Source organism: Cydia strobilella, chromosome 12, assembly GCF_947568885.1.
Source record: "Cydia strobilella chromosome 12, ilCydStro3.1, whole genome shotgun sequence".
Taxonomy (NCBI): domain Eukaryota; kingdom Metazoa; phylum Arthropoda; class Insecta; order Lepidoptera; family Tortricidae; genus Cydia; species Cydia strobilella.
Genome location: NC_086052.1, coordinates 5,797,720 through 5,813,737, shown reverse-complemented (window position 1 = coordinate 5,813,737; position 16,018 = coordinate 5,797,720). Strand labels below are relative to the sequence as shown.

Sequence of the window (16,018 nt, the reverse complement as noted above, 5' to 3'; positions counted from 1 at the left end):
TGATATGACCATTGAAGAATAGAATAAGTATAATGTTTTTAGCACTTTAGGCTTGACTCAAAAAAATAATAATAATACATTTATTATTTCTAAATTCGTAATTTTTTAATAGAACACTTATTGAAAAATACATAAATAAGGCACTTAAACATACGACTAGGTTTATAATACCCAAATGCAGATAAACCACTTGCAAGCACATTTATCGGAGTCATTCTGATAATCTCATTAAGAAAATAGTTTAACACTCACACGTGATCGTCTTTGTTCAAACTTAACCGAAAAGAGTTGAGCACTTCACCAAATCTGGCCCTCTGCCTTCCTATGGTATCATTTTTGTCAATTTTGGGAATTTTGGCTATACTTTCCGTACTTGAGGCATCTGTTTGGTAGGACTCTTCTGGAGTGGGTGGATTTGACTTCATCAGCCTTGGCTTTAGAAGCATAGGACCACCAGTGGCAAATATGTTCTCCAATTTGCTCTTCAAATCTGCTCTACTCATGCTCATTTCTTCTTCACTCTCAGGCTCTTCAGCCTCTTGTTCTTCTTTATTTACTGGTCTTAAATTTGAAGCATCCCGTGCCAATAATTCCTTTTTCATATCTAGGAAAATCTGCGGACGTTCACGATTGATAATATTGTATTCAGTATTCTCTATCACATTGCCAGTAGAATGCGACCGTCTGCCTGGTTTAATAGTTTGTTCTTCTTCATGGTCTGCTATTTTAGTTTGATATATTTGCGACAGCTTAGACATGAAATTAACCTGACGGTCACTACCGAAAGTAATTGTCGTGTCATCCTGGGAGCTGTTAGATTTAATGCTTTCCCTATGCTTCTCCTCTTCTTGATCTGATACTTGTTTCGGTTTATTAGGTCTAGATGAAATTGTATATGCTTTCTTAAAATTAGGGCTCATGAAAAAATTTTCATCGTAAGGTGGTGGCTCGGGAATGTTAGGAATATCTTCTTTGATTTCCTCGACAGACTCCGTTAAAGCCGTCCTATCGATAGTGTCTGAATACCCAGACTCATCAGTCTGAGAATTAGTATCGCTGTCATTGAAAGCGGTAACTTGTTCATGTTCATTTTCTTCGTTCAGAACTTGAACGTTGTGATCATCTTCTTCACTTAACTTTGGTAGGTCCTCTCTATGGACTTGCGCTATCACATCATATTTAGATAACACTTGATTACCCAACGATGCGTCTGAACCGGCATCCGACAACTCACTTAAACTCTTTCTATGCGGTATGCATTCTGGTGACGTTGAAACTATTATTACATCATCTTCCTTTTCCATAATTTCTCCGTAATTATCTATTCCTTTCACACTGTACGTGTCTTCTTCTGCTTGTAATACTTGATCTAGTAAATCGATTATGTTAGCTTCTTTTTCATCGCTATTTTCTATAATAGCCGCTTGTTGAATTATCACCTCCTCTTGAATGACATTTCTTACAACTTTCTCTTTGAATTCAATGGGGCTAGCAGGTCTTATTTCGCTCATTTCTTGTTCACTGTGAATGCCCTCGCCTCTTTTGGTACTACTTCCAGCGATAGTATCAGGAGGGGTTGGGGACTCTATGATGATCTGAACAGGAGGTTTCCCGTTCTTGTGTGTGTGCGTGTCTTTGTTCTCGTGCCGCTTGTAGCAACACACGCAGATAAAATAAACTATTATACCTGTAAATGAAATAAATAAAATATACATTATTTGAAGTCTTTGCTAATCTGGTCTGCTTCGGAAATTAATATTTAAAGTTTAAAATAGTGGTAATTTTTTGTTGGTCAGCTACTCAATAAATTAATAAAATTAGTTACCTAACACAACCCAGACTGCGACGCGAATCCAGGTTTGCACGTTGATCAACACCATGAGGCAGATGTTGATGTAGATGCTGAAGCACGGGATCACTGGAACTAGAGGAGTCTGAAAAAAAAAAACATTAAATTACCTGCATTTGAGATATGTCAAGGAGTATAATATATAAAACTTCCTTTCTAAAAGGAATTTAAAACAGAACTCTTGGGCATTTCTACCGTCTCACTAAGTACACATACATACTGTCAAAGGTTTTTGTATATGGTGCCAGCATAGGTTTCCCCTGTTTCTAGTTTTGTTCTATAGGATAGCTTCTTGTCTATGTATGATAAGAATCCTTTGATTAGTATCTTTTTGCATTTTTTAGAGAACGATTTTTCTGCTCTTAGTATACCTAACTGATGTGTGTACCCACGATTTTTGTCATATGAAAGGTTAAAGGGCATCCGGGTTATACAATTCCAAAATAAACAAGAATTTATGGAGCGCCATCTGTAAAAAGATTCGACCGGCCAACTTCTTTGGTTGTATGTTTTAATAATATTATCGTTATTAGTTTCCTCTAATTCTTAACTAGTGAGGACGCTAAGCACGATGCATTTTGTACATTGAAAGTAGATAAAGCCACAGGGCCGCATCGCACGCACCGGATCAGAGGACGCACTTGTGTGACTTTCTATACAAAGAATACTATTATCCGTTGCGTGCGATGCGTCCGATGCGTGCGATGCGGCCCTGTGGACGTCTACCTTGACACGCTATTTCATATCTCTATCGCACTGTTCCGCCGATGATGTCGGCGGTCAATGAGTGAGACAGCAATATAATTACACGCGTTCGATAGAAATAAGAAATGGTGGGCAGTACTTTACCATGCTTAATTGCTCACCATAAACGACACTTTCTCCTTGGCCTGCGGCTGCATCATCATCACAATCAGTAGCATCAAGACGACCACATGCAGCAGGATATACCAGACTATACTGGTGTCGATGTGCACTGTTACCAGTACGGCGATCACGCACATGAATACTGGAATGAATCATGGTTGAATGAATAAAAGCCATACGAAATAATAATAATAACAATATTTTATTTCGCTTAAAATGTTTGTTAGTTTGTTTTGGTATTATAAACTAATCTTAGCAAGCTAGCGATATCAACAACGGTAATATTGTTATGGTGCGGTACATCTGTCTGGTTCTGGTTTGTTAATAATATAAGGGGCCCTTGATTTTGGGTTATAATACTTATAATTAATCAAATAATTCTTGAATTGGGCATTAAATAAAAAACTTTCAGGTAGGTACTTCCATAATAACAAATAACTTATGGGGAAATTTTACAGGACGATCGTGAGACATGTTGTAATGTATGGATCAGAATGCTGGGCGACGAAAGTGACGGATGAAAGAAGAGTGCACGCAGCGGAAATGAGAATGTTGAGATGGATGTGTGGAGTGACGTGAAAGGATCGGATTAAGAATGAGTATATTAGGGGAAGTTTGAAAGTAGCACCAGTAACGGAGAAGATAAGAAGTAGTAGGTTAGCGTGGTATGGGCATGTGATGAGGAGAGATGAATGCCATATAGGCAAAATAATGTTAGAGATGAATGTTGATGGACGGAGAGCAAATGGTAGACCCAAAAAACGATGGATGGATTGTGTGAAAGAGGATATGAGTAAGAAAGGAGTGAGTGCTGAGGTGACGAAAGATAGAGGAGAATGGAAGAGAAAAACATGTTGTGCCGACCCCACATAACGTGGGATAAGGGCAGGAAGAAGAAGAGGAGACTTCCATAATAACAAATTCAACAAACCTACAGTGACTCAATTTTTTAAAATTTTTTGAAAGGTTAAAAAAAATCTACTACAGATAAAGCTATGATTTGGTTAACTTATAACTTACTATATAAACTGAGCACAATGTTAACCAGCCGAGAGCTGCTTTCCGTGGCTTCTCGACTTCCGCAGTAGAACATCTGCTTCACAATGCCTTTCGATCCAGTTGCTATCTTTTCCGAACGGTATCTGGAATACAACGATCTTGATCAATATCAAACGGACTAAATTGTAATCGCAACAATATGTTTCAATAAACATATTGTTGCGATTACAATTTAGTCCGTTTGCACTAAGTTTGCAAATTACATCGTGACTTTTCCACCTTCAGCCATAGTACAGTTTGAGGTGAGTATGTCGATTATACTTTTATGGGGCCGACCCGAAATTGCTTGAAAAAAAGGGAATTAAACTCTGTATATTTCGGCCAATTAGATCGCGAAATTTTATATCACGTAGCCTTTTTGTCTCAAGTAAAAGTCGATCAATATAGCTTACATATTCTCGTTTAGATTATAGCTAAGGGCTAGAAAACACATGCCGTATTTACCTGAGTATTACAATACATGCAGCGACAATGGTATAAGACAACAGGGTACCCACACACATCATCATGACCAGTGCGTGCAGTCCTAGCAGGCCGGCCAATAAAGCTGGAAGCGAATAAACAAACAAAATTAGTCCAGGGCTATAACGGTACAATACAACTTAGCCCTTAGAATGTTAGGGATGAATGTTGATGGACGGAGAGCGGATGGTAGACCGAAAAAACGATGGATAGTTTGTGTGAAAGAGGATATGAGAAAGAAAGGAGTGTGCTGAGGTGACGAAAGATAGAGGAGAATGGAAGAGAAATACACGTTGTGCCGACCCCACATAACGTGGGAAAAGCGCAGGAAGAAGAAGAAGAAGACTACTTAGCCCTTAAATTGGACACGGGAGACACATTACCTTTGACAGTCTGATTGCATTTTTTTTTTCGAAATAGGATATTGAGCTTCGAAGACGTTTTGTGCCTAATAAGTATTTTGGGCCATTTTTGACCAAACAAACTATTACCAACCAGCATTTCCGTCTTATGTTATCTTATAATTTCGGGAGCCCTTACGGATACACCTCGACCCATAGAGGTCTTTTGTGCATTTGCTCCCTTAACAAAGATCCTTCAATTACTCGAGAGCTTTTTCGACCCTCTTTATGTGCCGGATGATGAAGCTCATGGGTAGTGTTTTGAATTCCTTTGGTTACAGATAGCCTGCTACAAAGTCCTTGATTCTGTGTCTGGCGAAGTTTTGGTGTCTATCTCTTCCTACCTAATCGCTAAGATAAGAGTTTTTTTTGCTTCTTGCTAAACGGAAATATACATTTGGGCATAATCCCTGGGTATTAAATACGAAAAAAGTGGAACTGTTTATATATTACCTATGACAATAGACGGTACAAGTGTTCCGATGACCGGTGATTTCTTGTTCTTGCTGATCCTCGCGAACCAGTGGAAGAACAGTCCATCAGACGCCATTGCGTACAGCAGTCGCGGCAGAGGGAATATCGACCCGTACAAACTGGGAAATCAGAGAATCTTATTTAAAGTCTGTTTTTATATCTCAGATACTAAAATTTAATTAATAAATTAACAATTAAATCTACGAATACAAATAATTACATAAGGTAACTATTAGTCAACCCCGTTCGTTATCGCTCCCGGTGCAAAAGTGCCCATAATGCTCACGGCATTACCCCGCTGGATGGCTATGGACAGCCTCTGCACCAGGAACGATTCGGAGCGGGGGTCCTCTCCCTTTTGTCTAAGTCGAGATACTAATATGTCAATTTTATAAATAGCCACATTTAGTAAAGTAACCACACAGTATTTATTATACACTGGACCCAAGATAAAGCGACTTGGAAAGCACTGGTAAAGAGTGTCCACACCCACAGTCGTCACGTCCCTTAGCCATAAGGATACGACAAAGAAGAGAAGAGAAATTTACTAACCGGTCTATGTCGCATTGTACCTACTAAAGACGATTACATTGGATGGTAGATTGGGAAATCTAACTGTAATTTTAGCATCTGAGATTTTTACAAAACTACATCAAGTTCCAGGATATTTAAACCACCTGAAGAATTTTTTTTTATAAATATTTTGCTTTTTAAGTAAAAATTATTGTTTCTTATCTGATTGGTAGATTATACCTTTAAATCTATCGTCAAAAATACGTTTATAATTTTGCAGTTTTAAAACTTTCCGTAGGAAGCTTACAATCCATCGAGTTATTTTTACTATGCACGTGGCACTTACCTGGCCGAAATACCAAAGATGGCGCCGACCAGCACCACCCACCGCCCCCAATCCCAGCCCACATATGTAAACGCCGTCGCCACTGACGCCAATGAGTCCTGAACACAAACTCTTCATAATATTATTGCAATAACGGGTACATTGCATCTATGTTTGAATGCTCCGTACAAAACTTAGTTCAATCAACCAACAGGCGTTTTACTTAGGTATATAGGTGGTTTACATTTACAGCACTTTTAATTAGAATCGATATTTAAGGTCAATGTGGTGAAGACTACCGGACTAAAGGGCACTGACTATCAGTCCGCCGGACGATATCGGCCTGTCAGTTGTTCGGAACTGTCAAATTTTTGTTCTAACTGACAGGCCGATATCGTCCAGCGGACTGATAGTCAGTGGGCCCCTTAAGGGACGACCGTCTACCAGCTCTTTCGTCGATTCTAACTCTTGCGTTTCACACATACCTAACTCCATTTACGTCGGTAGAGCAAAAGGAGTGAAGCTCTTCCTTTCTGACTGTCTGAGTGACGTACGGATACTAATTTATATGCCGGTTTTCTCAGCTTGACCTTAAACAGCCAGGTACCTAAACGTTTGGTTTAAAAAGACTCACGTGTAAATAGTAGGGCACCATCATTGTGACCACAATGGCTACGCTGGCATAGCACAGGAACACCACCAACAACGTAAGGAGGATGGCATGCGGGATCGAGCGACGAGGATTCTCCACCTGGAAATATTAAGTGGATAGATAATCCGATCCGATAGTTCGTCTATGGCTGGATGTGCTTCCCGGAGGTACGTTCATCCAACAGTTCCCTGCTATATTTAACTCATCAATAACCCTATTCCTTCTGCCCTGGGGACCATTGGTTTGCGAGCGATATTCCCTACCCACTCCCACTACTACTTCATTCTATTAAGTACACTTTGGTAAATGTCAATGATTTTGCCACATCTCACCCTCAGCAAAAATCGTAGACAATTCAAGTACCATTACAAACCACCACCATACCACCACCACGTACCATATCAAATTACCTAAAGGTTTCTAACCATTCGATTTATATGGTTTAATTAGTACTAGGTACGTAGTATCATGTTGAGCGTACCTACATCGTAAAATTGGTTAGGCACAGGTTTCATTTCGCTGTTTCATAAGCTGTTTTAGTCCACTGATAACGGGCGCCACGGTTCGCGTTTTAGAGCAACAAAAGCGGGTGCGTAACAACAAACTGGGCCTCCCATAAAACTCCTCTACTTGTGTGTACGTTTGTCTGACATCATCCTAGGATAAAACCAACCTCTTCACTAGTAGCATTAATGCTGTCAAACCCCACGAAGCCGTAGAAGCAAACGGCGGCGCCCCGCAGCGTGCCCCACACGCCGAAGGGGAAGAAACCCCCCGTGCCAAACGAGGGCGGGACGGACGACTCAGGGATAAACCAGTTGTTTGCATCAGCTGAAATACATAGCAATGGTTTAGTTAGGGTAGAGGTTAGGTAGGCAGAGGTAAAATCACTGAGACGTAATGTACGTGATTTTTATATATGATAAATGGGTTAGTTGGATAGATAATTTGAATTCAGGCTAGGTCCTAAAACGTCTGAGTTTCATTCCTAAAGATATTTTTTGCACGGATTTGTCATGCACACGCCCACATAGTTGTTTCAAGCTAGCAACCTAACTTGAAAACTTGAAGACTACTTTAACTCATCTTCATCGATATAGCACTTGTTAGACTTCTAATTGACTTAACGACTAGTTACTTAGTTGCTAACTAGATAGTTGATTACGAAACCTATTTACAGGCTGTAGATTTAGATAAGACACTCACCAGTGAAAGAGCCGGCTATGACGATGAAAATAATGACGATCATGTTAAGTATGGCAAACACGTTGTTCACTGTGGCCGACTCGCGGACCCCGAATGCCAGGAGCACTGAAACACAAATGTAATTCTGATAATAAATATTATTGTAAATGAAAGATGCATTTCACCACTTATCTGTAACTAAAAAGCTGTAGTCGGAAATATGATAGATGCAGTAGATGGCGCATAGCTATAACTTAAGCCCTGTGTAGTTAAGTACAGTCAATTTACAATATTTTTCACCAGGTACTGTCTTGGGATGACAGGTTTCATCATCTGCCTTCAATTTTCTCTAGTCTCATTGCAACTTTGTAACTCTGGCATCATCTTCATTATGGAATTGACGCATCTTTCAGGCCACGTTATTTAACACAAACACACCCGGAATTATCAGTCTGTAAGTATAGATGAATAGTATTAGGTACCTCCAAAAGCGATGACAATCCCAAACGCAAAGAAGTCAAAGTACGTCGCCAACAGATTCCAGTGTAATGGGGCGACGGCCGTGAACCACTCCGACATGGCTTTGCCTGCCATAAGATCTACGTAGAGGCTGAGACCGCGTGCCACGCTCGCTGCGCCTACGAAAACATAGAGCTACTTAGATATACTTAGGATAAAATAAAAAACCGGCCAAGTGCGAGTCCGGTTCCGTACCATTACGCAAAAAACGGCAAAAAATCACGTTTGTTGTATGGGAGCCGGGAGCCCCACTTAAATATTTATTTTATTCTGTTTTTACTTTTAGTATTTGCATTGTTATAGCGGCAACAGAAATACATCATCTGTGAAAATTTTAACTGTCTAGCTATCACGGTTCATGAGATACAGCCTGGTGACAGACGGACAGACAAACAGACGGACGGACAGCGGAGTCCTAGTAACCCACCCTAAAACGTTCAAATTCAAATCGGTTAGTTCATGTTCATACGGTAGCTAATCGAGGCATTCTTATACTTGTTGCATCACCAAGATGGGACTCATGGGACATCGGACATATGTACTTAGCATTCGTTGTAGTTTGCCGAAATTATATGCAGCAAGGAAACATTGGATGGATTCTAAAGCCTATAGTTAAATAAAATGGGTTAGGAACCTGAAGGAAAAATAAAGAGCATACAATATCCCTTAGAGCTCAGGTTCCAAAATTCTACGTCATACAAAATAAACTCACCGAACAAGGCTTCAAGTATCATGTTCCATCCAATGATGAAGGCGATCAGTTCTCCTACGGTCACATACGTGTAGATGTAGGCCGAACCCGCGCGCGGTACGCGCGCTCCGAACTCCGAGTAGCATAGTCCTGAAAAACAAGATTTTTTGTTAAATAACGAGTGTTTCCAGTATACCATCTCATTGTACTCTTGGGCGTCTGGTATTTTCCTTCTATCTTGGACCATGTCTTCAATCACAAACGTCACCTTTGAGACTTACAGATCGTAACAAATCCAGATCAAATTCGTGATTCGCATTATTACAATCAGTCAGAATTAGTATCCTGGGCTCGATCCAAGGTACGTATGAATCTATGTATACCTATATAACACTGTATGTCGCTCGCGCTCACTATTCAATGCGTAAGTACCTATAGATTAGGTCAGTAAAAAAGGGATATACGTAAAGGTAAATATTAGTTATACCTAGGTTTGTTTTTCAGGTATCGCAATCTACTGCCGTCTACCGTCGCTAGAGCCGCAACGGTGGCAATCGAGGTAGACAGACGCCCAACAGGCAGCATATATCTAATCCTGTTGTAGATGTATGTCCAACGCCCAGCATGTGGCCGTGACCGTTGTCAGATCTCAGAAGCCCAATCATGTAACAACAGTGTCAAAGTAAGACTCAACACACCTGCAAACAGAGATGCAACGGCAGCGATGAAAAACGAGAGCACGACCGATGGTCCAGCAATGTCCAGCGCCACAGAGCCCACCAGGTAGTAGATGCCCACTCCTAACGTGGCGCTTATGCCCAGCGATGTTAGGTCCCAAACACTCAGGCATCTGAAACAGACCCAAACACTCTCTAAAATCGTTTATTCAAGATCGCTTTGCCTGCTTTCATCGATTCCTATTCGTGACTATCGTCAGACCACAACTGTATGTAAGTACCTAAATATATCAGAAGATTCGACTGCAAGCAAGTGAACATCGCTTGGGTAAGATGTGAGGTGATGACAGTAAAATTCAGAAAGAAGAAGGAATTCGGAAGATCAGCGCTTTAACACTTTCTCCTTCCTATGTTTTTTTTGTAAATTATGTATAATTTTATCTTCTGTTTGTATTTAAAATTGAGCTTGATATCGAAATCATTGTTATTATTTTCACGTCGACTGTCTGCTACTGTCGATAGCTGTCCCAAGAATCTTAATCAATCCACAGTTTATACATTTTTGTGATGAATTCAATCAAGAGCGGGTTCTCCTGATACAGGTATATTATATATTTACTTACAACGAGGACCCAAATCAAACTGCTTTCAAACTGCATAATGTTTAACCTAATAAACTTTTTTCATTTGATCAGCTAATATCCTTGGTGCGCATCCTCTTATTAACCTTTTTGACGCCGTGTCAAACACAAAAACTGCAATCATCCAGACGCCACGTCACCGAAGTGTCAAAACTGAAATTGAACCTTATATGCATAAGGCACGTAGGTCTATATTGCTCTGTGGTCTGTCATGTCACGGATTAATCGGTCTTTGGCGTTGGACCTACAGTGCATATATATCGGTCATTGGCGTCCAAAAGGTTAAGAACGAAAAAGAGACATAGTCGATCAATAATGTTTTACATTCGCAAGATGCCAGCTTCGAGTAGCTGTACCTGGAACACCTTTCGCCTTGTGATGGCCCGCAGCGCAGCGCAATAGGTCAACCAGGCTGCCCTATCGTCGGTTACCAGACCACCTGCAATTATGTCTTACCTCCTCAAGTTGCCAGCTTCAGCCTGCTCCGGCTACAACACCTTCCGCCTTGCGATGGCCCACAGCACCTTGCCTCCCACCATTAGTCCACTACTCTTCACCAAAACTCTGTGTCTCCAACTGAAGCTAGTTTACCTCCTTAAGTTGCCAGCTCTGAGCTACTCGGTCTTGAACACCTTCCGCCTTGTAATGGGCCGAAGCAACTTGCCTCCCACCATTAGTCCACCATTCTTCGCCAAAACTCTGCGTCCAACTAAAGCTAGTTTACCTCCTCAAGTTGCCAGCTTCGAGTTGTTCGGGCTGGAACACCTTCCGTCTTGTGATGGCTCGCAGCACCTTGCCCGCCATTGGTCAGCCAGGCTGCAGCCACATTTGTTACGGCTACCACGCCACCTGCACCCAATACACTGGTATTGTCAACTCGACCACAGAATAACGAACCGTAAATCTTCTTTGCGCGCCGCAGTTTTATGACCGAGCTGCGAGTGTCGCCACGGGGTTGTCACTTGACAAGTTTTTGTACACTGATTTATTATTTTTAAGATAAATATGTAGGAATTACAAACGTCGATTCTGTAAACATAAAATTTTTAGCCGGAGATAGTATGTATGATTCTCACGGAAGTAGGTATGCCACAGAAGTAGTTATTCCTTTGAAAATATGTCGGTCAATATAGTCTGGAATTTGAAAAAAAAAATGTTTTTTCTGCTTCCTTGTTCTTCCGTTTATTCAGACTTCCGTAAACAGAATATTATCTTTTATACAGATTAGATCGCGATTTAGGTTTCGAAGCCATTGCGTATTTTCAATTTTGCGCGAGCGCCACGTGACACGACTATCGTGCGAGCCGAGCGGCAGCCCACTGCCATATACCTGCCCGGGCGGTGCGTCAGCCAAATATACCTAAACTGCGCAGTGACACCCCCTGACTCGACCTGACTTCGGGAAGTAGTAGAGTCGGACCACACGCTACTCTGCATGGCTTTTGCAATGACAAAGTGTGACCATGTCATCGTTAATATCAAATTTCTATGAAAATATGAGTTTATGTGTTCTGTTCAAGTCGGTGCAAAGACTGCAAAGTTAACTTAGATGGACTCTAAGATAAATTTTAATTGCAATGCAAACTCTCATCAAAGATAGATATAACTCCGTAATAGATGGATACAGTCTAAGGAAAAAACGTGCCTCGAAAATCAAGAAAATTTGATTCTCGTTCAGAGGGCGCTACTAGTTTTGGCCTACAGTCGTATAGATGGCGTTGACGGTTTCGTTTGTTATTTAACAATTTTAACGCATATCAGTGAAAGAACATGGGTCAAAATCATAAAAATAATTAATGCAAATAAAAAAAATCATTTATCTATATTTAAATACATTCTATCGTACTTTTATAAATCTTCATTTTTAGTTTTAAAGTGTGTCGACAGATGGCAGTGAATTTACTGGGGTTACAAAATTTACTATGACAGTACCGCTCTAGTATAAGTTACTCTATGCTCTCATACACTAGCCAACATCTCTGGTACACGCTACCAGATATAGACTTGTACTTGTAGGAAGCATTTTTGGCTTTGGGAGCACGATACAATTACCTCTCTAGGTGTCCTAGGTAGATCTTTAGGGGTTCTTTTCTTAATGTTCAAGGATTAGCTAATAAGTTAATAACTAGGCCACAGACTTCATGAAACAAGTCACAGTACATAAGTCTAGAGAATCTATAATACTCGTAGTGCATTGCCTACATCTTCAGGGATTTGTTTAGGTAATACAGGTACACAATGAATCCTATAAAAACTTACAACTCTATTAACTTGGTGTTTTCATTCACGATAATAATGGAATCGGAAATAAATCATTTTAATTCTGATAAATGCGTAAGATATAACTTTGAATAGATCGTAAAGATACTGATAACTTGAATCACGGTTTCAGCTAGTTATTATTATGAATATGTATGGCAAAGAGTATAATAATATATGTTGATGTATGGTCCTATTGCGTCAACGTCATATTTATGTCACATAGCGTCAGACAGAAGTTTCATAAACTTCGTAGGGGAATAAGAATAGCTCCAAGTTAAAAAAAAATAGCCTTCAGTAACCTTCTACGAACAGTAAAAGAGCATGAATTCAGATCGCGTTGACTCAACACTAAATCACTAGGTACATAGTATAAAACAAAGTGTGGAAGTATTTATTCGTTAAGCAGATCTGGTAATATTTTTCGTTTATTGCTAAAACCAAATACGTACCTAATATTTGTCATGTAACATATTTTTAAAGAGTTTTTAGTTTTCAGGACTAATGAAGTACTACATAATGTACTCTAGCTCTTTTAAATTAAGTTACAGATAATAAAAAAATCGTCTTGATTTGAAAAAAGAAAAACTTACAGGAATTGTCTCCATTACCCACATCTCACGAATGCCGAGTGTCTCGCACGCCGAGATACTGCAGATAACAGCTGATAAGAGATGTTTCAGGAGATATTAACACCCTGAATCGACGCGTGATTGCAAAACCATGCTCCTTTGAAAAGAGATCGCTCTTTGGCGATAAGACCGCATTGTGTTAAATTATTGAAGTGTGCAAGAATAGTTTTTTGCAAAGAGAGGATGGTTTGGTTTATGTTGCGAACAAGAATGAACCTTTATTTATTTTTTATTACTTACGGATGAAAAATAACTAACAAGAACTAGAATAAGCAATAAAAAAACTGAATAGACGATAGGTACGATTACGTTAATTAATTAGCACCGATAACTAGGTAGATTATTAGAAAAAAATCTTATACTACATTCGACATATACAGGGTTAAAATCCTTTAAGTTATAGTACCAACTATACTGAATATCAGCTACACAAAAACTTCACTGATAACTCTGCGAGTGTTATCTCGTAGTAGCGAACCCTAGGAGTTAGAGTGAGTCAGGGACCAATTTAAAAAGGTGGATAAGAAGAGTTACTCTAAGCTAACTGCACTGATTTTGAAGTTATAAAATGTGGAAGTGCCTCTGTAAAGGTAATAATTTTCGTTGGAAATGTACGAATATTTATTGTGGCACCACATTTGGCACAGCATACAATGCTGCCACATTTTTGGTACAGATAGAAGTCCGTCGAATGCGTTTATCTAACTCTGCACTGATTTTGAAGTTATAAAATGTGGAAGTGCCTCTGAAAAGGTAATAATTTTCGTTGTAAATGTACGTATATTTATTGTGGCACCACATTTGGCACAGCATACAATGCTGCCACATTTTTGGTACAGATAGAAGTCCGTCGAACGCGTTTATCTAACGTAATAATTTTCGTTGGAAATGTACGAATATTTATTGTGGCACCACATTTGGCACAGCATACAATGCTGCCACATTTTTGGTACAGATAGAAGTCCGTCGAACGCGTTTATCTAACGTAATAATTTTCGTTGGAAATGTACGAATATTTATTGTGGCACCACATTTGGCACAGCATACAATGCTGCCACATTTTTGGTACAGATAGAAGTCCGTCGAACGCGTTTATCTAACGTAATAATTTTCGTTGGAAATGTACGAATATTTATTGTGGCACCACATTTGGCACAGCATACAATGCTGCCACATTTTTGGTACAGATAGAAGTCCGTCGAACGCGTTTATCTAACGTAATAATTTTCGTTGGAAATGTACGAATATTTATTGTGGCACCACATTTGGCACAGCATACAATGCTGCCACATTTTTGGTACAGATAGAAGTCCGTCGAACGCGTTTATCTAACGTAATAATTTTCGTTGGAAATGTACGAATATTTATTGTGGCACCACATTTGGCACAGCATACAATGCTGCCACATTTTTGGTACAGATAGAAGTCCGTCGAACGCGTTTATCTAACGTAATAATTTTCGTTGGAAATGTACGAATATTTATTGTGGCACCACATTTGGCACAACATACAATGCTGCCACATTTTTGGTACAGATAGAAGTCCGTCGAACGCGTTTATCTAACGTAATAATTTTCGTTGGAAATGTACGAATATTTATTGTGGCACCACATTTGGATACAATGCTGCCACATTTTTGGTACAGATAGAAGTCCGTCGAACGCGTTTATCTAACGTAATAATTTTCGTTGGAAATGTACGAATATTTATTGTGGCACCACATTTGGCACAGCATACAATGCTGCCACATTTTTGGTACAGATAGAAGTCCGTCGAACGCGTTTATCTAACGTAATAATTTTCGTTGGAAATGTACGAATATTTATTGTGGCACCACATTTGGCACAGCATACAATGCTGCCACATTTTTGGTACAGATAGAAGTCCGTCGAACGCGTTTATCTAACGTAATAATTTTCGTTGGAAATGTACGAATATTTATTGTGGCACCACATTTGGCACAACATACAATGCTGCCACATTTTTGGTACAGATAAAAGTCCGTCGAACGCGTTTATCTAACGTAATAATTTTCGTTGGAAATGTACGAATATTTATTGTGGCACCACATTTGGCACAACATACAATGCTGCCACATTTTTGGTACAGATAGAAGTCCGTCGAACGCGTTTATCTAACGTAATAATTTTCGTTGGAAATGTACGAATATTTATTGTGGCACCACATTTGGCACAACATACAATGCTGCCACATTTTTGGTACAGATAAAAGTCCGTCGAACGCGTTTATTTGCAGTAAAGAAAAGTTAAGAATAAAACAATAATAATGTTATAATTCAATGCAGTACAGTCAGATTTCTCTGAAAATAACGGGTACAGTCAGTAAGTTAGCTCCTTTTAATAACAAAACTTCCGTAAGACACAGACACACACACACATATTAATATATTTAATAAGTTAGCTCCTTACTGTGTGTTCTTCACTCTATTACGTGGTCTACTCGAATTAACTACTTACTAATAGGGTAGGCTACTCCTCTTAGTAAGTACCTATGTACCTATAGGTGCCTATATTAAATGCCGAAAATACGTATGTATAATTCTATATTGGTCCTTACCTCCTAACCGATTACACCTTTAGTCACCTAAATTAGTTAAATTACCTTATGTTTTCCTGAAATTTCAATGTCAGCAGTCACGGAGATAGTTGCACTTTTATACAACCTTATTAGCGCAAAGATAAACTAGCACTCAGTTAATGAACCGATAGAGAACTTTTTATTTTATATATTACACTTTTGGTTTCAATTCATAACTAGAACTGAAAAAATAGTTACATAAATGTATACTGCT

General features: G+C 39.4%; 1 protein-coding gene across 3 annotated transcripts; it reads right to left on the bottom strand.

Moving 5' to 3' along the window:
* Window positions 1-62: 62 nt before the first annotated feature.
* LOC134745976 (cationic amino acid transporter 2-like) lies at window positions 63-16,000 on the bottom strand. 3 transcript variants are annotated; one of them, XM_063680131.1, is made up of 15 exons: window positions 15,829-16,000; window positions 11,040-11,164; window positions 9,696-9,847; window positions 9,019-9,147; window positions 8,270-8,425; window positions 7,809-7,913; window positions 7,276-7,433; window positions 6,585-6,701; window positions 5,972-6,069; window positions 5,092-5,231; window positions 4,220-4,322; window positions 3,737-3,858; window positions 2,716-2,858; window positions 1,826-1,934; window positions 63-1,687 (listed from the first exon to the last, which is right to left on the bottom strand). In XM_063680131.1, the coding sequence occupies exons 2-15, from the start codon at window positions 11,117-11,119 to the stop codon at window positions 249-251; spliced, it is 3,051 nt and encodes a 1,016-aa protein (XP_063536201.1). In that variant the 5' UTR covers window positions 11,120-11,164; window positions 15,829-16,000; the 3' UTR covers window positions 63-248. The 3 variants fall into 3 exon arrangements, with proteins under 3 accessions (XP_063536201.1, XP_063536202.1, XP_063536203.1); XM_063680132.1 differs by lacking the exon at window positions 15,829-16,000 and adding an exon at window positions 13,168-13,211; XM_063680133.1 differs by lacking the exons at window positions 11,040-11,164; window positions 15,829-16,000 and adding an exon at window positions 10,907-10,980.
* Window positions 16,001-16,018: the final 18 nt, after the last annotated feature.

Coding starts and splice junctions, on each gene's coding strand:
- LOC134745976 (XM_063680131.1), bottom strand. CDS start 11,119: ATGGCGGGCAAGGTGCTGCGAGCCATCACAAGACGGAAGGTGTTCCAG. Junction 9,148..9,695: donor CGTTGCATCTCTGTTTGCAG/GTGTGTTGAGTC, acceptor CTTGTTTTTCAG/GACTATGCTACTCGGAGTTC. Junction 6,702..7,275: donor TTAATGCTACTAGTGAAGAG/GTTGGTTTTATC, acceptor TAATATTTCCAG/GTGGAGAATCCTCGTCGCTC.